The following is a 26,583-nucleotide window of genomic DNA, read 5'->3' as shown; positions in this document are numbered from 1 at the left end:
TTTTTTATTTAACAATCTTATTAAAATCTGCCAGGAAATGATTTGAATAACAATATTCCGGGAATTATTCGCCCCCAGAAGAAAATATCCAAGTAAACATGGAGAGAATATGATTTAGTTGTCCAAAGCATATTTTGCAAGAGCTTTACTGCTGGCACGTCATTATTTTAGTAACATACAGTCAGCACTCAGATATCCGACCCTATAAAAATTTGACTTCAGTGACGGTTTAGTGCATGCGACACATATCTGATTATTTCATTTTGGCCCGTCCAACCCTTGTCTGACTTTCAGGGAACACAAAAAAGATACAATATCAAAAATACATAGCTTAAAGGACTGTGTTTTAAAATAAGTAGGCTTTCATTTAGATGTACGTTATTGGTTTTGTTGGTACAGTACTATATTTTCAACAGAAGTAGTATTTATTTAATTCAGAACGATATGATTCTGAATACATGACTTGCCAAAAGAGACAACACATGGACTGTAATACAGTACATACTTTTAAATCCGGTACGTATTGTAGCAGTATGTAAAATGTTACCCATGCACAGAACTGTGTACAATGTAAAAGGTAATGCAGCACAGTTTCAAGAATTCAAACAGTATCCAAAATCATTATGCAAAATTGCAGAATATAGTGCTCGATAAGGCTCTAATGTCACAGTTCACTTGCAAATGAAAATGCATAAAAACAACTAAGATCAAAGATTAAATAAAAAAAAAATACATCACAGTATCTATAAGTGTTTAATGATTAACTGTTACATTACCATAGTTTGTCTTGTTTGCTTTGGCTGCATTTTCGTCAGGTGAAACTGGAGGAAGCGCTGTGGAACTGCACAATAAAAACTATAAAAATAAAAGACTGATTTGTCAGGTAAACAAAACAAACAAAAAAAAGGTCTGTGATGGATATTCAAATAAATTGTAACATTGAAGAGATTTGCTTTGTATCAGAATTCAAGTGTGACGGGTAAGTGCATTAATTTGTTACATGTATAGAATGGGGATTGATTTTATTTTTAATACAAGGGCAGTAAAACAATACTGACGTGTATCGGGGTAACAGATATCTGAGACCTGACTGTATTCACATGGTAGTATTAAACAAAAAAGAAGACTAACTGTAAAACAAGTGGGGTTTTACACCCCTGTTTAAAATGAAACATATTGGAAAATGTTATATTGCAGTGCTCAGATTTACAAACGCAAGTGGCTGGTTTCATAGACCCAGATTAGCACTAATCTTTAGCTGTACTATTCAACCTGTCTTCCCACAATGCTGAGAATGAAAACATAAAAGTAAACAAAACAATTTATTTGGAATATGCAAGGGTTTAAATGATACCTTTAGAAAGAAATAATCGACAATTTAAGAATAAAGCAGACACGTTTTTATACAGAATTAAAATCAAATAGCTTTGAAACAAAGACAAAAGTTATTCTTCTAACTGCAGACAGGACCTTGTCACCATGTTTCAAAGATAAAAAATGTTATATCTAATGTTATATAATATAACAAAATACAATTAAACTAATCAGTATAAATGATGAAAAAAAATTCTCCACAGTCATGCTCGAAGTCGATAATTGAGCTGTGATTCAAAGCCAGGATTTCCTTTGCTTTGACTTGTCCTTATAAAACACCGCAATCACCTTTTTCTTCTTTCTTGAGTGCAATGTGTTTTTTGTACTGTAATGACTAGAACTGGAAATTTTGTCCTCATGCAATAGTGCCTTTTTTTTTGCCCTTGGAGACAAGGGCTAATTCAAAGAGACTGAGAAGACTGAAAAGTCCTAGAAAAAGGTTTGTGCTTATATTTAGTCTGTTTTTATTTTACTTCACAGGACACTGGCGCAGGAAAGTCCTGTGCAATGCAGGCTCTGGTTGTGATCGGGGCCGCAGACGTTTGTGATGCCATGTGGCAGGAACTCTCTGGGGTGGACCATGTCGACATTCCAGGGCTCCTCAGGGGAAGTCAACAGCCAGCTATGCTTTAGCAAGGATGACTTGGTCATAGGAAGAGGACCCTGTTCAGGCCAAGTGTTTGACAAATCCAGGAAGGGAGTGCACCTGGTACCAGCTCCACTGGATGGCTGAGGGCTAGATAGAGTGGTCTGGATCTTGTGCTGTGTTGGGATTTGTGCTAGGAGCATGGTAAGTAATGCAGAATGGTCAGAGTTTGATGTGGGAGATGGTGGTAACAAGCTGCTCGTGGGCGCTCCTGGCGTTCGCCGTCTTGTCATAGCTGTGTCAGGCACTGAAACAGGAAGCCCACTGGCAAGCGTAAAAGACGGCCACAGGGTTCCTAATTTGTTCTCCTGTGCTACTGTGTAGCAACTGGCTGTGGAAGACCATTCCTGAGTCCACTCCCAGCCGGGAGAGGATGAATTTGGGGAGCTAGAAAGGGTTCTGGTCTCATTGTCACTTCCTGAGAAACTGGATGGAGTGGAGGGGATGAAGCTCAAGCTGTTTGAGGATGATCGAGGGGAGACCTGAGCAAGAGCGTTGACGATCTCTCCAGAACGTCCCTCCTCGCATATCCTAGCTACATTCTCATCCATTTGGATCAGCTCCAGGTCCTCTTGACTCAATCCATACTGCCACAGCATCTCCCAGATGCTCACGTCTGCAGGGACCTCTGGCCAGGTTGCTTTCTTAGTCTGCAGGCCATGGGAAGAGGAGGGGGTGGTGGAAGGGGAGAGGAAGGGTGCAGACTCCTCGGGGAGACGGTAGATATAGGAAGCTTGGTCCTGATGAAGAGACGCTTCCAGGATGCTGCTAGGGTCGTAGTGCCTCTCTGCAGTGCGTCCCTCTATCTCCACCTGCTGGTGACACCTGCTGGCCTGTGTGCTCAGGAGATCACTACTGTTGTACAGCAGGGACTGCTTGTCCAGCAAGAACTTGTCATGCTTGGCTCTCTTCAGGAGGTGCTCCTCTCCTTCAGCATCTCTGTTGGGAGAAGCAACTGGACATTCAACTAGTATAAATACAATATTGTTACTGTACGTTAACGTTTTAGGGGTTCTTATTGATTGGAGGGGATTTTCAATGACAGATAGATTTGGATTAATTGTTCTATAACACAAACAAGCTTTATTTACTCACTCATCAAAATCCAATACATTTAAGTTGACAACAATTGGCTATAATTTTGGAGAGCACATATAAACCCCAGACCCACAGACATACAAATTCTCTGTGCACGTTCCCTTTCTTTGGAAATACATATCCTGATTATACTGACTGGCTTTTATTGGTCCCCAAACTGGATTCATTCATGTAACAACAGCTGCTTACACTCAACTGATCTCTGAACTAGAACCGGAACTAATCATAGCTCTGAACGAAGACTACGTCACAAAGCTAGGGAGCAGACCATTCCAAACAGAATAATAAATACGTTGGAAGACTGTAACTTCCTAACATCAAACAACAATAACATTAAAAATGATTTTAAAATGATTTCATACTCTAATATAGTTAATAGAACACACACACACAACCAGGTCAGTATACTATTTTACTGGAATGTTCCAAAACCCCTGCGATATCACAATTTGAAGTGTTGTAATTTAGGAAAGCAAGTGGTTCGGTAAAGGTCTGAGGACGTGGTGTTTTGCTAGTTCAGTGGCGACCCTGTGCTATGGCATGTCATCAAGCCAGATTGGAATTTCTCATAAAACAAAAAGGTTTTCAAATGCTTATCAATTCTCTTTAATGACCGGGCAGTAAATAGAACACATTCATGTATTATGTATTATGAGAAAGTCCAGTGTTGCAGCTCTGATATTACACTCACGTCAGTGGCCTCTGAGTCACAATGATGCAGTCGGGTTTGTCATCTTTATAAGTCACTCTGGCGATAGAAGTGATCCAGATCCACGTCTGCTTCTTTGTGAGAAGACGGAAAACTGTCACCCCACTATACCCTGTCTTCATTACTGTAAAACAGAGAGTTAAAAAATAAAAAAGATAAAACCAATCCAGCTGCCTGATCAGCACATGCAGTACTCACAGGAGATGCTGTGGAAGATTATATAGCAATCACAGCAAATCTAGGCCTACACTATATGCACACAGTGTTCTAACAAGACCAGTACCCTTGAGAATTCAATTAATTACCCCCTTAACTGACTTACTGACAGGAAGGAAAAAGCTATGAGTTCAGGGATACTCTGCTGGACTAGACTAGATATCTGGGAAACAGCTAACAGCTGTGCTAACAATCCTATACTAGGCATGGCTGAAGAAAGCAGGTGAAGGTGTGCCCATTAACAAAATGCAGTGGTTCCAAACCTTTTCCAGTGTGAGGACCAACTATATGTTGAAGGATTTTTTCTCATGAACCAGAAATTTGTGTATTACATATGCAGGTACTAAGCAGCGAGAACAGAGTTCTTTGGACAGGCTGCTCTGAAAGTTCTTTCCCAGGGTCAAGGGAAGTCGGCCAGCTTGGAAGGGGGCAAGACTCTGTTGCAATAACAAATTGACCCGGAAGGGAAACGAAGTGGCAGCCGCAGATTGGAGGTTGCACTCGTTTACCAAGGGGTCATGTGTGACAGCATAAAAGAGACGTAATCTATTCCTTTGCTTTGTGTTTGTGAACCGGCAAAGACTGTGAGAGAACCGGTAACCACTGTTACAGTATCGGGAGTGTTTTGTTTGTTTGTCTTTGTGTAATTCGTCTTGTTTGTGAAACAGTAGATGGCTAATAAGATTCCGGAGCTGTCGCCGAGGGCCAGCACTAGCCGGAACAGCGCTGCACTACTGTCACAAAATAAACTATCACCCACCACGAGCACTACTGCACACATCCAGGACTGGTGACCTCAGTATTATTGTGGGGCAGATGCGTATTGTTTATTGCTTAGGGTCTAGAAGCTCATTATTGTCTACCCCGTGCAGTACACATTGCTGTGTATTGCCGGGGGATTATTATTATTGGTCACCAGACCTGGATAAAAATAAAGTGCACTTTCCAAGCTGGATTACAAGGCTCTGTCTGATTAATTACTGCACTGAATCACTCCTGCACTTGTTCCACTCAGCCACTTTGTCACAGGGTCTTATATGTGTCTTATGTGTGAGTTTACCATTTAGAATGAGTTGACTGTAGCAGTCTAGAAATTGTCAGGTGTGTGTTTTTGTACAATATCATTTGTCCTTATGGGGTTAAGAAGAGAATCGCATGTGAGTATGCCACACTAACTCTGGTACCCTGGGCTATTGTTGTCACTATCTGTTCAATCAACCAAAGGAAATCCCACCTACTCCCGCCACAGACACAGACAGAAGGTTGCTGGTAACAGGAAATATAATTTTGGATCCTGTCAACAGGATCATTTCCTGTCAGCTCTGTGCCAGACATTCTTATAGGGATCACTCCAGGATAATGGGCAGTCACTTCCCAACAAACAGAGGCAGCTGCAAGGGGCGGCTGTTGTTTTTTATTCTTATTACTAGTACTTGAGAAATAAACAGCAAATACAGCACAGACTGGGATTCAGTGCCTGTGAGAAGAAAAGAAGGGTGTGCAGGAACTCTAATACCCCAATCCCACAACGACTTTTAAAACTGGTATACCACCATAAACTGGTATCAGCAAAGCAAAGTGTAGTGAAGCTTGATAAAAGCCCATTGAAATTATGACAAAATCACAAAAAAATTAAATAAACGGTTGACCAAAACCAGTAAGGAATACAAGTATAGTAAACTGCAAAATTACTAATGCAAATTCACCAAGGCCAGGATTACAAATAGTGAGATACTGCACACAGATCGTGTTGAAACTACTATAGCCAACACACAGATTGCACAGAAGGTTTCTGAATTGAGTTATCAGTTGACAGGACATCAGGGGACATTTTTAGATTAAGAACTACAGATTCCACCGCCCCCCCCAACCCCCACCCCACCCCATAATAAACCATTCAACCCCCTCCCCCAAACTCACTCTTCAAGTGGTTCTCAGCGCAGTATAAAATGTCCTCAAAGTGTATAAAATGATATCCAGAATGAGTCTTCAGCTCAGCCTCCGTCCAGCCAAGAAGCCGTTTCCCCCTGAAAAACAAATTCAAGATCCTCAGCGGTTAGATTCTCATGTGTGCCCCCTTGTGGTTTGTGTGCTGCAGGAGGAGAGGGGTACGCCAGTGGCCCAGCGATACTGTATCAGCCCACCCAGCTGCCCCCAGAGAACTCGCCCTTCCTTGACAGGAGTTTTGTCTGCCGAATGCGCTGCCTGCTTGACTCCAGCTCTGGCTTCTTAGAGAGTCATTTTGTCATCATCATTGTAAACTTCACTTGTGGGAACAGCAGTGCAAGTCTATATAAACTCAAAGTTAGCTACTCTGTCTTCAGTTAAAAAGATGGATCCAAACAGCTCTGCTGCCTAAGGAGACAGGTCCTGGTCCCTGCACTACAGAAAAGATGGACGTTGTGGTCTTTGCGCAAGGCCAGTGAAGAGCAACTAGACCATTCCCAGGGCTAAAGGAGTTCTGAAGATAGGATGTTGGAAATTAATCTATTTAGTTTCGAACAATAAAGGGTTAGGGGAGTCTTGATTTAAGATGGAATGGATGACCAAGACATGTTGCATGATGCAAAAAACTGAGATTGTTTAAATTTGACGTGACAAAGTTTTGGAATCAGTCAAATACTAAGAACCAGACAAGCACTGATGGGCTGAATGGACTACTGTTGTTTGTAAATTTTGGAATTTTATCCTTAGGATGCACTATATTTGAGTAGCACAGCAGTTAAAGTGTTAGGATTCAGTTTAGTTGCTTTATGTAGCTAAGTGGTGCAAGAATAAATGCAGTGGGTCCAAAAAACAAATTTTAATGAGCAAAAGTTAGTGGGTCTGAAAAACTCTGTTGTTGCCATACTTAGACTTCTAAGACTGGACTGTGTGACACTACTGGTCTATCAACCAGTCGACAGCACTCACTTTGCATCAATGCTAATGGGAGAGAAGTCCAGCTGGTGTTTGCTGCGGAAGGCCAGGCTCCTGGTCCGGATCTCCACGATGGCAGGTGGCTGGACCGGAACTGCGATGGCAAACAGGGCCAGCTGGGAGGGGGCCTTGTCCACACTCTGGGACTTCCTGTTCATATTGTTGAGGAACTTCAGCTTCCCCTGACAGTGCAGGGTCTGATGGGAAAGACAGAAAACAGTCCTGGATAAACTTAAAAGATCAATAAAGAGATAAAGTACACCAAACATATGGTTCAACCTGCACTGAAATTCTCACTATATATGGAGAATTTAGTGATCCACATGACATACAAACAAGTTTAGTTATTAGCATTTATTAAAAGCATTTCTTAAAATGAGACAAAAATAATAATACTGCAAATATCTTAGTGGCTTAAATACTGGGATGCAGCCTAGAGGGCTCTTTCACATGGACATTAAAAAAATGCATATTTATGAATAAAATTACCTGTGGTAACAATTAAGTTTAAAACTTGTACACTAATAAGTGTATATACTTGCAACTTACAAATGTTCAAACAGATATGAACAGCTCAGCTGCGTGAATGCAAATACAATGCTGGGGTGCCTATCTCCTGAGGTAGCAGAGCTGTTTGGATCCATCTTTTTAACTGAAGACAGAGCAGCTAACTCCTAGTTTATATAGACTTGTACTGCTGTTGCCACAAGTGTAGTTTACAATGATAATGACAAAATGACTCGCCAAGAAGCCAGAGCTGGAGTCAAGCAGGCAGCGCATTCGGCAGACGAAGCTCCTATCAAGGAAGGGCGAGTTCTCTGGGGGCAGCTGGGTGGGCTGGTACAGCATCGCTGGGTCACTGGTGTACCCCTCTCCTCCTGCAGCATACAAACCACAAGGGGGCACTCATGAGAAGGGAGTGATAGACAGCTATAGCCCAGCAGAAGCTTACAACATTATACAATGCATGCTGAGGACGCAACTGGTAAAGGGATTTTAAAGTTATTTAGCGGATAACACCGTGTAACACCGTTTTTTTTTTTTTTTTCTTTGTTCCTGGGTAGTAAGTGTTATTTCCTAATTGCTTATGCCTCAAAAGTATAGAAAATGGCTATTATTCCCCACAAACTTTGCTTTTGTTACCAGGACAGTGATATTTCAAAATATCACTATTCCCAATGGGAAAATGGGCAAATGGGTGTCTTTTCGTTCACATAAAGTCAGAAAAAAACAACATATGAATCCATATTGTAAATACTGTAAATTTACAGTATAATCATAAATCTCAAAACTACTCACTTCTAAATCTTTAGTAGTCATTTTTGTATTACTTTAGTATAAATACATGTTAATTTGGATTCATATGTTGTTTTTTTCTGACTTTATGTGAACAAAAAGACACACATTTGCCCGTTTTCCCATTGGAAATAGTGATATTTTGAAATATCGCTGTCCTGGTCACAAAAGCAAAGTTTGTGGGGAATAATAGCCATTTTCTATACTTTTGAAACTACTGCTATCACATTCAAATCTTGACTTGACGGTACTTTGTAGGTTCCTTCGGCGTATCGAAAACTCCGATTAGTTAATTCATTTTTGAAACCTTTTTTTTATTTTTGACCCAAATGATGGAATCTCCTTTTTGTTTTTAACATCTGTTCATCACAGTAAGTTACTAGTGACCACGCTTATTTGAATATCAAGGAAATAACACTTACTACCCAGGAACAAAAATTGTGTTACGTAGTGTAATTAAATGAAATGTGCAACTTATACCGCAAACAGTGTTTCCATTTAACAACATAATCTGCTTAGACACTTGGCTAAAGAAATGTCTGACAACTTTCTTTAACCTCCTGACAACTTATGTTGCTACAACTTGGGTTTCTTTCACACAGTACCTGCAAATAGAAGTGCACAACGGGTAAGATTTATAGAAATGTTTTGTATCGACATTCACTTTAATGCATGCAGGCTATTCCATGTAATTCAGTACACTCAGCTCATTGTATACATATGAAAATAACTGTATGAACCAAATCTATTTTGTATGGAATTTTGTTATGAAACTTGCAAGGAAAAATTTGAGGTAAGTTTTAATACACAATATACCGTACTGGGATGCCAGTCATAATTACTTGATATACTGCAAGTGAATCATTTCTGGCACCACTTGGCTCTGTAATAAGCTGACTCAGTATAGTTATCTGTTCGCTCCGCACATGAGGCCTGGCTCCTTTAGTACAGCAGACGCACATTGCTCTCAAATCCATTGGTCCCTTTTTATTATGTTAGGGATGACCCAGCGTGGGCCACACCTGAAGTACATATATCATGTTTGTCAGTCAGATGTTGATAAGTAGATGATGATAAGTACATGATATGAACCCCCCCAAAAAACTGTACAGTAAGCTTTTTAGTTAAGTCTTTATTTATTTTTGTAAAACTCCATATTTGAAAATAGAAATGCACCCCACAGGCTTACTATTTCCAGGAGCTGAAAACAACTCTCAAAATGTTTTTCCTCTCCTTTCCCTACAAGCCCTGAGCTAAGGTGCCAGCTCTGAATTTGAATTTATCACACTCACCAAGGTGTGTGACCGCGGAAAAGCCTCTGAGCACTAACAATAAATTAAACAATCCTTCCTTGAAGGGCGGTCATATGACTCCTCCCGCCAGAACCCCTCTCACCGCTGCCAACTGTGATTGAACCTGGAGAACATCAAGCTATCTTGAGTTTGTCCAACCTGTGAGCAGATTTTAGGGACAACTAAGATTGTAGACTCTAACAGCTGTATTATTAATGATATCCAACCTGGTCTCGCAAAGAGCAGACAGTGAGCTAATAGAAATTTGCCACATCTTTGAATTGCATAATACCTTGGATTTGAACATGGAGACCTGGTGGTTATAACACTATAGCAGCTACTTATTTTAGTCTGAATAGCCATTTAGATTTCTAAAAAGGAAGGCAATTTTTAGTGTTAGTTTCTCAATGCAGGATGCTGTCAAACCAGATCCCTTAGTATTTGTTTCAAAGACCGATTTTATAGGATACAAACTGATGAAGGTGAAAGATGAAATATAACCAGTGGTTGGTGTCAGGACGGCAACATCTCTGTTTGGCCACTTTAAGGAGTTGTGGGCATGTTGACAAAATACCAATAGTGTGTGGTGCATTACCCACAGACCTTGGGTTACCTTGAATCAACCTCTTAAAGGGTTACAGTAGGTGTAGCAGGCTAGCAGTATTTATTAAAGAATAGATCTTATCATCTAAAGGCATGCAATGCCATTCCTCATCGGTGTATTTTTGTACTAGTGTATGCTTGAATTTTTTGAGGACTATAGTTTATTTCTCTGTGGTATTTGAGTGCTGATTGTATTATTAATCTAAATAGGGTACCAGGGCCATGGATCAGGCTTTTGTTTGTATGGTGATGGCAAAATCATTGTGTATTTTTTTTTTTTGTCATCTAGTGTGGCAGAAGTCTTTATTATACAGTACTTGCCTTGTCAAAACTCCACGACAGAAACCTGCTCTGAAGAGACTTGCCCTGCATACTCTGCCTCTCCAGTTTATAGAACTCAGCCCCAGGGCTCAGGGAGAGGTGATCACAAACCGTCAATCAAAGAGAAACACAAACTCTCATTCAGAATAACGTCCACATTCCAGAAACAAACCTGTCACTTTAACCCCCAAATTGCTGCAGGATACCTGACTAAAAACATGTACTAAAATATCCACATTACAATAAAGAGATCAGCCATAAAGATGAGGTATCTACAAAATGGGCTAAGTTATAAAAGTTACCACTAAGCCACAACTTCCCTGGAGGTGCCTCGGTATGATTTTTTAAACATAGAACAGATTTATAGGACAGCAAGCATCTGTGAATGTGTTTAATCATCACTTGCAAATAAAAAAAACAAACAACCTGCAATTTGCACTCAAAAATAAATTAATAAAATAATAAACTGGCAATGTTACAAAATGAGTAAAAAAAAAAAAAAAAAAAAAAAAAGAAAAAAAAACTTAGATGAACTCCAGGGTTCTTAAATTATGTTTCCCTCGCACCAGACTTGAAATTCTCAGAATTCCAGGCCTTGTATTCCACAGGCGGGTCCTCGTTAATTAAAAAACACAATGTGAGAAAAAACAATCTCTTGTGTCTCATTCATCCGGCTGCTGGAATCTTGTGCACAGTTTTGTTTATTTTATTATCGCAAGACCTGAAATAATTTCTGAATTGGTCTCTTCATACTGCGCATACCTATTTTGTATATGTTCATTCAATGTTCTAATCTAATGCATTCGGTTTTTAACATAAACTCTGTACATGGTCTATCTTTTTTGCCCCCAAAAACATTTCAAGCAATGTTGGTTCAAATAATCCTACACTTGTCCCAGCACTAACGTATGTATTGTGTAACTGTACCACTGCTAACTGATCTTTCCTGTAAAACTGCTTGTGAACCAACTTGCTGAAATATTTATGACGACTGAAACTTGGAGAGTTGTGGTTTTGATTCCCTGAATATAAAATCAGCTGAGGTCAAAAAGCTCTAAAAGTGTTGCTATTTCAAACCCCTAAACACCTGAATCTGGACTGACTAACACAGTTATAATTATCTATAGAAACTGTGGCGGATCTTCACCCTTTCAGTCTTGAATTATTTTTCTTTCTTTTTGTTTTCACATATTTCTACACTACCTGAGACTAGGGAGGTGAGGTTCCAATGTGATTTCTAACGACATATGTTAACATAAGACAAGGACTGAAAGGGTTAAAGAGCCACTTGGCATGGGTATGAAAGACCACAGCTATTTTAACTACTGTATTGTTCTTGTTGTTTCATTATGTAAAACAAAATGACTCTCTGAATCTGGCTTTTTAAAACAAGTTTGCAAGTACTCCTGTGACCTCTACAGAGACAAGCACAGCTGGAGTACCAGAAAGTGACCATTAACCAATCCCCTTAGTGGACATAAAAAATGTATCAGTAGGAAATATCAGATAGAACAAATGCAGTATTACAGGCTGAAAGGTTAGTGGTTTCACAGCAAGCAGAACAATATATTAGTTGATATTTCAATATGGAAATGCTGTGGAGGCAGACAGAGAGTTCCTCAGTACATCCTCAGAACATTGAGAAGATAGCTGTACAAAACCATAGTCATTGTTTAAGGTACAGAGACATTCTGCTAGTTCTTAATTCCTCGTAAGCACTATGCTTTTAGGGTTTTCTTAAATACTGCAATCATATGATTCCATTACCCTTAAGGAACCTAATCTTACAACTGTTAAGGAATGGTCAGTGCATGGAATCAGTTACTAAGCCATTTCACCAATGCTTAATCATTGGGATCCTTTAAAGAGTAAGTAGTGGGGTTCCGAAAAATATAGCGTTACACATCCCCATGTGTTGCTAGAACTGTTTAAATAACGTACCTGTCGTTTTTCTTTTTACTGTTAACATCCTGACAACTTTTTACACTTATAACTTTAAAGTACATTCCAAAACTCTTTTTAAAATGTCCAGTCTAGTGCATTGATAGTGTAAGGATTATTGCTCACATTGTCGAGCAGGTAACACAGCAATAACGATCCATGCCAGAGCACTTGGTGTTTTTTTTAGATGTTTTTTTTTTTGTTTTATTTAAATTGCTCTTCCTGCAGTGATTTAGAGGACAGATCTCAAACCCCAGTGCACTAGAGCAGCCATTTTCAAAAGAGCTTTGAAACAGATTTCATAGTTAGAAGTGTAAAAAATTGTCAGGATGTTAAGGAAAAGAAAAATTACAGGTACATTACTTAAACAGTTGTAGCAACACGTAGGGATTCTCGGAACCCCACTACTTACTCTAAGTACCAAGCAGACAAAGTTCTGAGACCAATGAGCTACTAGGAACTGGATGAGCATTGACGGAAAAGGACCTGATCTTTTAAGTAACTTTTCATTTCTGTTTCTGATTTTTGTTGTCAAGTTGTTTTTTCAATAATTGATACATGGAGTTGGCTAAACCCACACAAAGGATTTAAATTGATCAGAATTATGGGTATATCTTTTTAAAAGAGCAACACTTACTTACTGCAGTTACATTATTTATCTGCAATCAAAATATTTTCTTGTAGTCAGAAAGCTGAACTGTACCTGCTTTCTTGGATGGGTCGAGTGCCCAGTGTAGCTGCCTGTTGAACTCCTCTCTGTCCTCCGTGTGGATCAGCTCATCCACACTCTGATTGATCACATCACTCTGAAAGCAGGAGGGGACCGACAACAAGATAATCAGACAGACAGAAAGACAGACACAGGCTGAAAGAGAATAACAGCCCTCAGCAACTTTTTAAGACAGCAGCCCCACTCCTATCCCCACACTGTTTATATAAAAAAATAATAATAAAAAGCAAAGGGACTGTATGTATCATAGGCAGTGAACGTTGTGACAAATGGATTTGTGAGAGGGAGTGAACACATATCACTTACACATACATATCAAGGAATAAGCCAGTTGTTGAACCAGTGCAGAACTTCGAGCACATTGTTGAACAACAATTCACCATTTAATGTGTTGTGAGATTTAGTCTAGACAGTCCATTCAGTCAGTGATCACTGCCTTATCCCCATCCAAGTGTAACAGGGAATCTTAACCGCTATGCAAAAGAGGTTTGTCTGCATTCGTGGTTATAAAGGTTTTAACCTCATCTCACTGACCAGAATCCAGAATGGCAATGCCTCACACAACGCTGCCCGTTACACAAGCTATGAAAATGCATAGGAGCATGAGGGGATGGTTACCTGGTGGAAGCCGAGGTGGTCCTGAATGGTGCGTGAGGTGTAGAAGATAGTCCCCTCTCCCGTCACGACCAGCACAAAACCATTCACTGCCTGGAGGTGGGGCACAGTGGACAAGGGGGAAAGAAAAATACATTGCAATGCATTGATTATATATAAACCATGTAGAAGTCAAAAATCCAGAATCAGGGAGATCCAGTTTGCACTGTACTGTAGCTTTCTCTCACAGAAGGTTCAGCTTGTTAGCGATGATGAATGACAGCTGGTAAACTGAACTCATCTTAATGTTATAGGACAACACATAACATGTCTAAGATCTTCATAACTAATTAAGTTATTTGTATTTGGGAATTATATATATTTTTTATAGGACAGGGCCCGAGGAGCTAACATTTTAAGGTCATGGCCTGTCTCTTCCCTGTACTTAACTGATTTTACTACTAAGACCAAAATTTACATGGCAAGACTTACATGACAAGATGCTTCATCTCATAGAGTGATGGAATGTCATGAATTAACAGTATTGATTTCAATTAATTGTTTCTGAATTTTCATCAAATTTATTGTATCTGTTTGTACTTACTGGATAATAAATATTATGCAAATTCCTTATGTCTTCTTACTCATCATGTATTACTGTTATTATAACTAGCGCTTTTAACTAAAACATCAGCAACATTTGCAATTCAGCCTGATGAAGGTGTGATTTTAACAGTGAGTTGCAATGGAAGATTGTTAACAAAAATCCCTTTTACAGTGGGAAAGAAATCGCCCATGCACGCCCACAGTGTATTTTTATACTGACTGGTGACTTTATTAATGCTGAATATTCATGAGTGCTGAAACAGAAATAAATGACGATCAAGAATACATGCAACTGAATAATAAACACATTAAAAAATATGCATATTCAGAATCAGAGGATATACATTTATTAGTTCAAGGTATAGACTTGTAAACCAGATGGAGACATTAGCTTAAATAGTTATCTATTTTATTTCTTACAGTTTTACATAAGCAATAAGCTGAGAACACAAACTAATTAATTAATTTGTATAAATTTGCATGCAACCCATTTGATAGACCAACAGGTTCCTCAGTACATCCTCAGAACATTGAGAAGATAGTTGTACAAAACCATAGTCATTGTTTAAGAAACAGAGACATTTTCCTAGTTCTTAATTCCTCGTAAGCACTATGCTTTTAAGGTTTTCTTAAATACTGCAATCATATGATTCCATTACCCTTAAGGAACCTAATCATACAACTGGTAAGGAATGCAGGGCTTTCTCCTTTCAGACTTATTTCTTTAAAAAACTGTAATGTTAAATTTGGTAAAAATCCTCTCCTTCTCGTTTACCTGGAGCAGCAGGTCCCCCTCTGGCACCACAAAACCAGGAGATGGCACCCCCTGTTGGCTTATACTTGCTTGGCTGACTGTCAGTGATGGGGGGAGGGAAGGAACCTGGTATTTTTTCTGCAAAGAGTCTGAGAAGATAAGAGACAGGGTAGATCTACGTTGACACAAACGGAAGGCACCTTTTGAAAGGGTAAAACTCACACAAATGGTGAACATTTCTGTCTTTAATAAACTTCTAATGGTCTTGAGTCTGAGGGCTGACCAGGGTAATAATATTGTTCACGGTTAAACCCCTAAATCTCAGGGGGTGCACAAATTGGACCATTCTGTCTTGCTAAATGAATCTTAGTCGAAATAACAAGGCATCTTCATAGTTTTCCTTTCTTTATTCAGTTTTCAATGTATCTGCTGTGCAGCAGATATTAGGACTCCACATCAAATCATATGTGCATCACGAAAAGTGAGCTTGTGGCAAAGGTAAGAAAATTATTTCCAGATGTCTGGTTATCACACCATTATTACATTACATTTAATATATTCATTGCTTTTTGCATGACAGCACTGTGTAAATGCAGTTTAAAATGCACAGTATACCTAATATATGTCAGAATGATTATTAAAACTACACAAAAAAGTGGTGGCAATACATTTAATCAAATGTAACATAATATAAATGGCAAACAGCACTAACAGACGCTAAAAATAAGGACTATAAACTGTCCAGCATGCACACAGGGATTTGGATTTTCAGACTCACCTACAGCAAGTAGCAATCCTAAACCACAGACAAGCAGCACTAAACAGAGGCTTACAGTTTAGAAATCAAGAGGCACGAGGAGTAAAAACTACATGCAAACCAAAATAGAATTTACGCAACACAAGATAGCCCAGCTAGCTCTACCTAGTGGAGCTGTTCTTTAAGCCACATGACAACTGAGATATCCTGGGTTTGAAACTACACTTTACAATTGCTTCATGACAGAGTGTCTGTGCCTTTTCAACCTGGTAATCCACACTGTACTTAATGTTTATACAGTATTATAAGCCTTACATCTGCACCTTGTGAAAGCTGTGGATCTAAATTGCTTAACATAACTAATGCAAAATTGTAAGCTGTTTATTTTTTATTTAATTTGTTTTATACTATTTGTATTAGCTTCATAAGTACATAACAATTCCGAAAATCATATTACTTTTTAAACAAAATGTAAGGTTTTGTATAGGCTGATGTCAAATTTGCAAGCACAAAACTGCCTTCTGGAAACATGCATAGCAGTGGTGATGTCTATGGAGAGTCCTCAACCATGATAGAACCACAATTGGTTCTTGTGGTCCTCAACCACAAGATAGAATATGTGAGGGAGGAATGCACCATTGAGGGAGGCAGGTGGCTTGTGAGTGCTATTTGTAATAAGGTTGGAAGGTAGATACGTGACTTTAGAGAGGCAGATAAATGGCTACAGAGATTGTAAGATAAATATACTGTAGATGTAAAGAGAGATTTCTAATCAAAAACAGTACAATTCCACATGACTGCTGATAAAAACACAGCTGGATTTATGTTTGATGTTGGTTTGACTTGTGAATGCCGTGTTGGATTGATCATTGATTTTTTTCAGCATCAAAGTATCACTTATATTTGAGCATCAAAAGAAACTTATGGATAAAATTCACTAGATGTGATCGAAAAATGACAAACTGTGTTTCAGAGCAGGTGCAGTGACTTTTTATTGTGCGAATTATTATTGTTATTTTGTATTTATTTATTATCAGATGCCCTTATGTGAAGTGCAGGATTAAATACAGTAAAATTGGGATCAGGTAAGTGCAAGTTATAGTGCATTAAGGGCAGACTGCTTTATTGTCCAGAAGGGAAGAGTTGAGTTTTAAAGGTGTTGTCTGAAGAGGTGTGTCTGAGGAGGCACTGGATTAACAACTGACATCACGAAGATGCTGCAAAATGATCTGTCAATCTTAGGCAGGTGTTGTGACTCTTGGTCTCCCAGTTCGTGGCCCGTCATTGACAGTGTGTGTCTGGTTATACCGTCTCGCCAGGTTTGAAATTGCTGGCTGTGAGCACCCAAGGCGGCGAGCCACAATACGCTTCTCTTGGTTCAGCCTCCAGCGTGCCGATTGCACGAAGGCGCTGCTCTCTTGACAGACGTGGCATATGTTTTTTTTTTTTCTGTGATTTTCTTTATTGCTTTTATTCAAGCTTGCAATTCAACAGCTGAAATCAGTCTATATCCGGCGTACAATCAACTGTCTCACTAATTAGGTGATTAAGTGCATATTCTTCAGTCATATTCACTCAAGCGTGTCTTGAGCAAGGATGAATGATCGAGGGATTAAAAAGAAACCAAAAACATTTCGTCAATGTCATTTCGTCATTTATATACCTTTTTTTTAATTTTAAATAAATGTGTTATAACAGTGATAGCTTCTTTTGATGCTCAGTATATAAAGGGAATAGAATGAAAGACATGGGTTTAGTTTTATTTATTTTTATAACAAAGCACCCACCCACTAACTTAGAACAGTAGTTCTATAATAGTTCTATATTACAGCTATTGCGTCATTTGAGCATGTACAATTTCAGGAGAGGCAAAACAAAATGAAATAGCTGTTAAACAGTAAGTAGCAGGGGTTTGAAATATAGTGTTACAGCTGTATAAATAACATACCTGTAATTTTTCTTTTCATTGTTAAAATCCTGACAACTTTTTACACGTATAACGTGTAGTCTGTTTCAAAAGATCTTTTCAATAACGATCCATGATGTGATACAGAACAGAAAAGCCAGAGCACTTGTTTTATTTATTTTATATTTTTTAATCCCTCTTCCTGCAGTGATTTGGAGGACAGATCTCAAACCCCAGTGCACTAGAGCTGACATATTGAAAAGAGCTTTGAAACAGACTTTAAAGTTATATGAGTAAAAAGTTACCAGGCTGTGAACAATGAAAAGAAAAATTACAGGTATGTTATTTAAAAGTTTCTTTACTTCCAAGCAATTGCTTAGAAGACTGACCCAATGTAATTAAATGGTTTACCAAACTGACTGCATGTCTCACAGTCTGCTGAATAAGTGATCACATTTTTTTTTACATATATATTACACATATATTACATACATATACTTCAAACATAAAACAACTACCACTGGCTGCATTCCAAATACCTGTGTCTTCCGATGGGTGTGCTTGGGCCAAGTGACTGGAATTTGCATTAAATAAACTTGCAGGTTTTTACATTCCGAAAGAAGGGCACGCAAGAGAGGGAATGAGTGTGTGGATGATGACAGAGAGACTAGTGCCAGCATGTTTTCTTGCCGTCAGGGGAAACGTTGCCCTTATGGTGCTGACTCGTGTTTCAGTTTATTATGGATCAGGTGCCTGGATGTTTCAGCTGCAGTGTCTGTCGATTACAGGTGAGTTTCAGGGAGGGATTTGATGTTTTGTCCCATAGCTGTGGGACACAGACTCTAGCTGTAAAAGACCTGTTGAATTTTACCAAGTTATCGGTTGGTCCTCGAGCACTTGTTCTGAAGAGGAACTTCCAGCTGTAGTTACTCTTCAGGCTCTAATGATCCTAGGCCCTTCTAACTACTGTTGGCAGGATTTATCAAGGATACTGTATGTGCATTTTGTTTCGGCATGATAAGAGCAAGATATTCCTGAGATATTATTAAGTGTGATCTGAACCATTCTTTTTTTTTCGAAATTTTATTTTACATTATGAGTTTGTTTTTTTTACTTAAAAACAGTGTTTGTTTTTTTATTTTTTGGAAGAGTTTACCTCAGTTTGTGAAGAATGAATACCAATCATTACTAGTATAGGGCCCTAGTTCATGTAACTTTTCTTTTGTGCTTATTTTTAAATATTTTTCAAGGCTCTTCTATAATGAAAGCTGACGATAAATGTGTTTTCTAGTTCTTAAACTTGTTAGTCTTTGTTTCTTTTGAAAAGGATTAAGGAATCTGTTGCGGTTATCCTTACTGTACCTGATCGCTTTGTACCAGGGGACATATGGAACAATTCCAAAGCCACCTCTAGGACACAAACCCCACCTCCCATCCTCAGACCATATAGACTCCACCCATCCACTCTGCCCCCGCCCGAGCTGCTAGACACGCAGTCTGAGAGGTAAACTGAATTACAGGATGCTCAATTTAAGAAAGCACACCGACTGACCCAGAGATCACATTTGTCACGCACTGCCTGCGAGTTTACAAGAGAGCTTAAACAGTTTTTCATCACTCAAGTATTTCTTGTTCCAGTACAATGAACTTCAAAAACATTTCTTTAAAAGAATTGTAAAGTCCATGCCGTGTCTTTCTTTCCGATAAGTCAATGATAAGGAAAAGCAAGGGATTGTATTTGTCTAATTTTTATAATAAGAAAACATAAGTGAATTATTTTAACGTGTTCAAAAGCATATTGTTTTATTTTTCAGTGATAAATACACCCCTTTCCACGTTTAAAGACTTATATCTGAACTGGAACTGGAACTGAACTACCCAGTCTGCAATGCAATCCACAGTTAGAGTAGTTTAATATCTGCATTAGAAACCTCTGAATGTTTATCCACCAATCAGGAAGTTGCATTGCAGGACACTACAACACTTCACCATGGAACAGTCAGATAGGACGTTTAGCTTTAGAAAAAAGCGCTAAGGAAGGAAAACAAATCACTGATGAGATAAATAAACCTGCAAATTAGAGATTTAAAATGTTCAAACATGGGACAGTGGTTACGTGTCTGTGCAGGGAGAAATGTTTATAGCCAGCACCATGGCAACCGCTATCATATTGAATTTAAGACCTTTTCAGCTCTCCTACTCCGGGCTAAGACATGGAAAAGCAGATCTCCTCTTCTGTAGATAGATAATGAATGGAGTTCCTCTCTTCCAGAAGCGGCATCACGTTGTGCATATTTACAACATTCTATTAACAGATTCATATTTTGAATTCTTCATTTCTGTCTGGTAAACAACTTGCATAGCCATGATGTGAAGTTGTGTTTAGCCATGACAGGAAAATGAAACCTGAACAGTATCCAGGCATACTCTGTTCACTTGATTACCCTGACACAGGCCACTTGATGATTGAGCGGATCTCATGCTCTACTCTCAAGATGCGAGTTTTGGTAAACCCATATCCCACAATGGATTGAGAGAAATAAAATGGAAATCATTACTGCCATCCGGGTTTCAATTCTGGGATCCATTCTGCACAAAGACCATGCCATGTCCACAGCCAATTAAAGATTGAAATGCCCTTTTCTCTTGAAACACGCCACCCTCTTGTTGATTTCTAAGATACACATCTTTTCGCGGTAGCCGTGATGAGTTATTTCTCTGAAAATAACAAGTTGGCATTTAGAAATATGGGGGCACAGTTCAGATGAAAGCCCAGACAGGCTTTTCTCGCTCTGCACTGATTCAATCACAATCTTCCCCCTCTTCTGTTCTCCCTAGAGTATCTACTCAGTCACTCATATCACATTCTCTCAGACCCTTTATACCCACTGTGATACCTATAGACAGACACTTGCAAAATGAACATGTGCTATGTAAATAGATGAATGCACGTACCTTGAAAATAAATCACAACAAATATCAGCAGCTGCAAGTTCTCTTCAGTAGTCACACTAGAATATGAAAGCATATTTACAGTTCTCAAGGTATCAATCTGAATATATAAAAATCTATTTATTTTTCTAAATGTTTCCACATTCCTCATTTCTATAACAATATTATAATCTTTGTAAAAAGGTTGGAGGGTAGATATGTTTATTTACAGAGCCAATATGCTTGAGGCACACCTTTTATTCTTTGTCAAAGTAATTACTAAAACACACACACACATGCACACCGACATGCACACACACACACACATATTCTCCACCTTGAGGACATGACATACCTTACCAGAGAACTCAGATAACCTTACCACTTGCATGACTGTGAAAAGTGAGAAATCAGCCACATTAAACAATATTTCAGTCCAATCTAAACAAAGCTTCACAACAGCACCTGTGTGAAAACCCAAGTCCAACAGCCTTGGGCTAAGGGGCAATTTCTAACAAGATCCACTTCCTAACAATCAGAACCAGCCTGACCAAATGAACACAGACCTGGCTAGAATAACTCAACCTGCGACAAACCGTTACAATAAAAAAAAACCCTATAACTGGTGCTGAAGAATATCCTTGGAAAGTTTCAACACAACTGGATATGCAGTTCCCTGTATGTTTTATAAAAATGCAAGTGTGACAGACATCCTCCATATATTCCTGCACACACACTTCTGCAAAAGCCCAGCCTCTATTGTACTGTAATGTTATCATTACACAACCTGCTACACTGTTTTTATAATATATAAAGTCAGCCCAGGCTGCGTAACTGCTGCTTGTGCAAAAATGAATTCCGCACCTGTGTCTTATTACAAGGCAGATGTGCGTGCGAACATCTCCTAGCAGCAAAACGCCCTCTGGAAGAGAGAGAGAGACACTTTGCCACTGATTAAGATCTTGTTTGAAACTCTAAGCCCCGCCCTTTTTGCCGGTACAAGAGGTACCCAGCTTGGCTGTACAGCTCAACTAGAATTTCTGCTTCCTGAGAGCGTAAGCACTCAACCTGCTCGTCTACACCAACCCCCGCGAGAGGGACTGCGCGAGATCTGGTTGTGATGGCCTGCGGTAGTGGCAGGGGTTTGTGGGAGTACTGGGGGAGGGATGCACACTTACTGATGTATGTAAATCACCGATTTATTTTCCGGGAAGGAGTCATTGAGGTTTGGGGCCTCAAAACACACCTGAATAAAGTATTTGTATGCCAGCTATTTGAACGACTTGCTTATTTATTTGTGCGTTTTTGTTTTTTTTAAAAACAATATCCTGCCATAATTGCAAAATGCACTTGGTAGAGTGAGGCAGAGAAATCTATCGCTATGCTTCCAAAGCCACAAACCCTGTTCTGGGCGGAATTCTTGATGAGAACGTTGTTTCAATGATTGTCCTCCCTCTGCAAGTAGTTTAGTCTAAAAACAGGTTAAAAGTGCAGACGGGGACCCAAAACAGAATTCACTGAGTGGCTTGTAAACTGTTTATATACTGCTGGCAACCACAGTGTTTTACCAACACTGATCCAATTTTTAGCAACCTTAAAATATTTAACTGGTTTGGCTGCTTTTACGACTTAAAAAAAAAGTGCAGTAACACAGAAGTGTATTTAAACAGTGAAGGGTGGTCTTACTACCAAAGAAGGCCTTGGCTCGCAGGAAGCTGACAGCAAGCCTCATGATGGATAGTTTGTCCAGTTTGTTGGTGATGTGCTCTGGGAAAGGCAGCAGCGAGGCCAGGCGCTCCAGTTCAGTGTTTAGCCGGTCCCTGTGTCTCTTTGAAGGGTTCGTCTTCACACTATCTAGAGGCAACGGCTTACTGCTGGTCGGAGGTGGTCAAACATTAACAAATACAGCTCTGGACAAAAGTTTTGCATCACCCAATAGAATGAACTAATTTTGCTTCATAAAGTCGAATGTAACCTGCTCAGTAATGTTATGCTAACATATACAATTAAATACCACTTTGTAGTTGTCCATGTGCTAAATGAAAAATGGACAAAAATGAAATACTGTACTATTATTATGGCTTCCAGTAGACTTTTGTGATATCATTTTGTAGTTTATTTGATCAAATCATGTTAAATAAAAGATCTAAATTATGTTCTACATATTGATTTTTAAATATTTATTTAATTTTTATTTAATTATATATATAATGTCTCAATCCTAAAATTCTAGGTAATGCAAAACTTTTGGCTTTAGCTGTACTTTTCATACAATAACACATAGCACAGAGTTTATCAATCACATGCACAGATAGTCACAAAATAGTATGGATGTGAACTGTCTCTTGATGATCACATTAGGGTAGGTGGGTGTGTGCCAATAATGAATCTCCAACCATTCTAACATTTTGAAGACACTGATAAAGACTTCTATTCAAAACATTTGTCACTGAATTTTGGTTTATTTTAGTATTTTTACATGCAGTACTATTGAGTTTGTAACAGTTATTGGTGATAATATGCACACAACATGGTAAGCTATTAAATTAGCATTACAGTTTATATTTTAACTTTTTTACTACTCTCCTAATGTGTCCTATACAGTAGGGTTGACTTTGCTGACACATTTTAGAATAAAAAATTCCATTTAAAAATCAATTAAGCCCCCTCTAAAACTTCTATTTTCTGATCACAATCGGTTCTCTAGATATGCATGGACAGGCACGTCCACAATATCCTTCATGTTGTCTCTCATTAGTTTCTATGAGCAAAAAATCTGTACTCACCCTCTTACAGGCCGACTTCTCTTCCTGCCTGCATACAGCGTTGCGTTTATCATCCTTCAACTTTTCATCTGGAAGCACAAGGAAGGTATAAGTACTGGAGGTGTTTTTTGTTGCATCACTGTTTCCTCCTTGCTTGGTCTGTGCCAACCAATTCCAACATTTAGCACTTACGTTGGATATACAAGCCACAGCAAGCCTGACTTTATGCTAGCTTTTTTTTTTTTTTACTAACTTATTACTCAAATAACTTATTGCTACGTTTGCATTCCTCTTTATATTTGTAGTTTAACTTAGTGCAAACAGAGCACTGATGTTCATAGGTTTTGTAGTTGAATTTTCTGAGACTCCCCAAAGCCCACCTGATATTGAGTAAAAAGCAGCTTTTGTGCTATCAACTGAAACAGGCTATAGAAAAGTGAAAAAGAGAGCATCTGCCAGCCCAGAATGTGCTCTGGGCTCACTCAGTAGCCAAATATAATCCTACCAGATGTTTAAACTAAAATAATAAAGCAACCACAGAAGTACAGCAATGGACACACCTGTAATGGAACTTGACTGTCATAGAACTGTGAAGACACACATGTGGCCTGTATCATGGATAGGACCAGAGGATACAACAATGTGGCACTGCAAGGGTTTTACTGCACAACACCAGCAAAGAAACTGAATTGAAAACAATCATAGATTACAGCTGTGTACAAACTTAAAATAGTATAACTCCAAGTCACTCTAAAGCCCAACCCTAAACAATGATATGACATCAATATGGAAGCCATAACAGGTACCTGGTCAATGTCATGATCACCAACACATTTGCACCAAGGCATCTTCATAAATGACAATGATAATAATTACAGTGAAGTTGCATGAACAATCCCTGTTCACTATCATCACAGTTGCCTCATGAAATCGCAATGGTGTTCAGCATTGTATAATTCTGTATGATCCAACAATTACCTGCAGTTAACTGTGACGAAACACATTCTGCACCATTAGGATTTTTAAGATTCTAGTGCGATTGACAAACTGTGATCATTGCATCACATTCTGACCACAAACAATTTACCCTTACCATAGCTGTCACATTCAACAAGAAAACACACCTGTAATAAAGTTGTTTGAGATTTTTACATCTTTCCAGGGCTAACACTTTTTACACAACGCGACTCCTTTTGTAAATATAGCTAATTTGACTAATTTTATACATGTAAAATATTTTTGGACACATACAAATTGGTATGTATTTATGGGAAATAGATTCAAGTAGAAAAGGAATATAATGTATGCGCGAAGCATTTTCAAATAAAAACTGAAAGGTAATCACATTTTTATGATTTGCCAATGAAAAGTCAGACTGCTAAATGCTTCCAGGTATAATTGTATAGGCAGGTCAGTGATTCTGTCACACCTCCAAATACAAGCACACACACACAAAAGAAAAAAAGAAAAAAACTATTATCCCTAATATAGGTAGGTAATGTCTCCTCTGTACCAACTCCTACTAGCTCAGAACCTATTTATTTTGTAAACTTTCAACCTGAAATTACCTGGTATTAACTAAACACAAACACCCCTTATTTAATCTCAAAACAACTAGAAGTTGACATTACCATGTTTATCATTTCCTGCACATCACACCTTTTTATTTGTCTTAACCCTATACTGTACTGTCATATGTTGCTTTCGGGAAACAATATTAGAAACATGCAACATTAGTTAGTTTATGGCTCCATTGCATGGTAGTTACAAACAAGTCTGTTGCATTGTCAAAATATCGTTAATGGGATTTACTACTACTTCCAAGATAACAGTATTTAGTACATCAGTGTATCACTCATTTGTGCAGCGCTCTTAAATTCTGGCAAATCTGCCTCTTGGCCATTGTGACTGAAACTAATGACAAAAAGGGAGATGGGGCCATTATAGACTATATCGAGGTCCCGTACACACAGACTCGCACAATTTATTCGACTTTTACACTGACTTCACACAGGGCGAAGCGATCCACACACAGGCAGCGGGCGGGCGCGAACGCGGGATCTCTCCCACTGACTCAGAGAGCCGAGATCAAACCGCTGTACAAGAGCCGGCTTCTTTGCAAGGAGCGTATATCGGGCTTACGTCTTTCTTTCTATGTGATTATGTCACCTACCAGCTGCCTTTCCCCGTGCACTCTAAACTATCAGTAGTACTATTGTTGAGGTTTATGTATTTATTCTAATTTATGGTGAACAGAAATAATTTACATAACCAGGCAAATTCACAAACTAAACAGACATTCACATTTTTTAAAAAAACAAGTCTTAAATGAAAATACGTGAACAGATTCCGAAATTATGTTCACCAAACACAAAAAGAAAAAAAAGAAGAAAAACAAAACAAACAAAAAAGTATAACAAAAGGTTATTGTTAACTCACCGAATTCACGTACCAATCTTGCAGGTTTAAAATGTGGAGAAAGAAAACAACGCAAACATAATCCAATGCAGCAGTGGTCTTCTCTTCAGTGCACCATGTCCCAGGGTTTAACAATATTGGTAAAATCTTGGTAATAGGCGTTTTCCTGTTCCAAAAAAGCCAGTCAAAGTTCTGATAACACCTCCCTCCCCCTCCCAATATTAATGAAGGTTTCACTGGCGTTTTCAGACAGCGCGACACCTATTCCCAGCTCTGACATCTGAACTTCCAGGCACAACCTTGCACCCTCGAGGTTTCGAATTACACTCCTGCACAGGTAACTATCCACCCTTTAAAACAACCGACGCTTGTCTCTTCGCTCCCGTCTCATTTAGACCCTTTGCTGTGAAAATCATATCAATTGAATTTTTTGAAATTCTATAGCATTAAAAAAAACAAAACACACACACTTAACCATACAGCCGCTGAAACAATTTAAACGGTAATCTCTGGAATCCAACAATGCATGGGAGGTCGCTTTTATTATTATTTTTAAAATATTTTTGTATATCGGCGTTTACAATGCTCGATTGCTGCCTTCTGTATATCAATTTAATAGCCATCCGTGAGGTACAGTGCAAATGGACGAGGGGTGTAGCTGCAATTTACAAGCTGAATCCAGATTAAAAATAAAATTTAAAAATGAA

At 38.7% G+C, this 26,583-nt stretch overlaps 1 protein-coding gene across 2 annotated transcripts; it reads right to left on the bottom strand.

The window, feature by feature from the left end:
• Window positions 1–875: 875 nt before the first annotated feature.
• On the bottom strand, window positions 876–26,164 carry LOC121296617 (aryl hydrocarbon receptor-like). Of its 2 annotated transcripts, none has more exons than XM_041222348.1 (11): window positions 25,898–26,164; window positions 23,480–23,547; window positions 22,383–22,564; window positions 15,121–15,248; window positions 13,764–13,853; window positions 13,119–13,221; window positions 7,707–7,840; window positions 6,957–7,159; window positions 5,964–6,070; window positions 3,810–3,951; window positions 876–2,959 (listed from the first exon to the last, which is right to left on the bottom strand). In XM_041222348.1, exons 2-11 carry the CDS (start codon window positions 23,530–23,532, stop codon window positions 1,849–1,851), a joined length of 2,253 nt encoding a protein of 750 aa, XP_041078282.1. In that variant the 5' UTR covers window positions 23,533–23,547; window positions 25,898–26,164; the 3' UTR covers window positions 876–1,848. The 2 variants fall into 2 exon arrangements, with proteins under 2 accessions (XP_041078282.1, XP_041078280.1); XM_041222346.1 differs by having other exon boundaries at window positions 22,380–22,564; window positions 25,898–26,163.
• Window positions 26,165–26,583: the final 419 nt, after the last annotated feature.

The sequence above is a fragment of the Polyodon spathula genome, chromosome 21 (assembly GCF_017654505.1).
Source record: "Polyodon spathula isolate WHYD16114869_AA chromosome 21, ASM1765450v1, whole genome shotgun sequence".
NCBI classification, from domain to species: Eukaryota; Metazoa; Chordata; class Actinopteri; order Acipenseriformes; family Polyodontidae; genus Polyodon; species Polyodon spathula.
This window is presented reverse-complemented; position numbering and strand designations above follow the sequence as displayed.

Bases quoted from the DNA above. Each gene is read 5' to 3' on its own strand.
- LOC121296617 (XM_041222346.1), bottom strand. From the start codon at position 23,532: ATGATAAACGCAACGCTGTATGCAGGCAGGAAGAGAAGTCGGCCTGTA. The intron at 13,222-13,763 runs GTAACCATCCCC...TCCTGCTTTCAG, and splicing joins ACCACCTCGGCTTCCACCAG to AGTGATGTGATCAATCAGAG. The intron at 2,960-3,809 runs GTGAGTGTAATA...TTCTCCCAACAG, and splicing joins GTGACTCAGAGGCCACTGAC to AGATGCTGAAGGAGAGGAGC.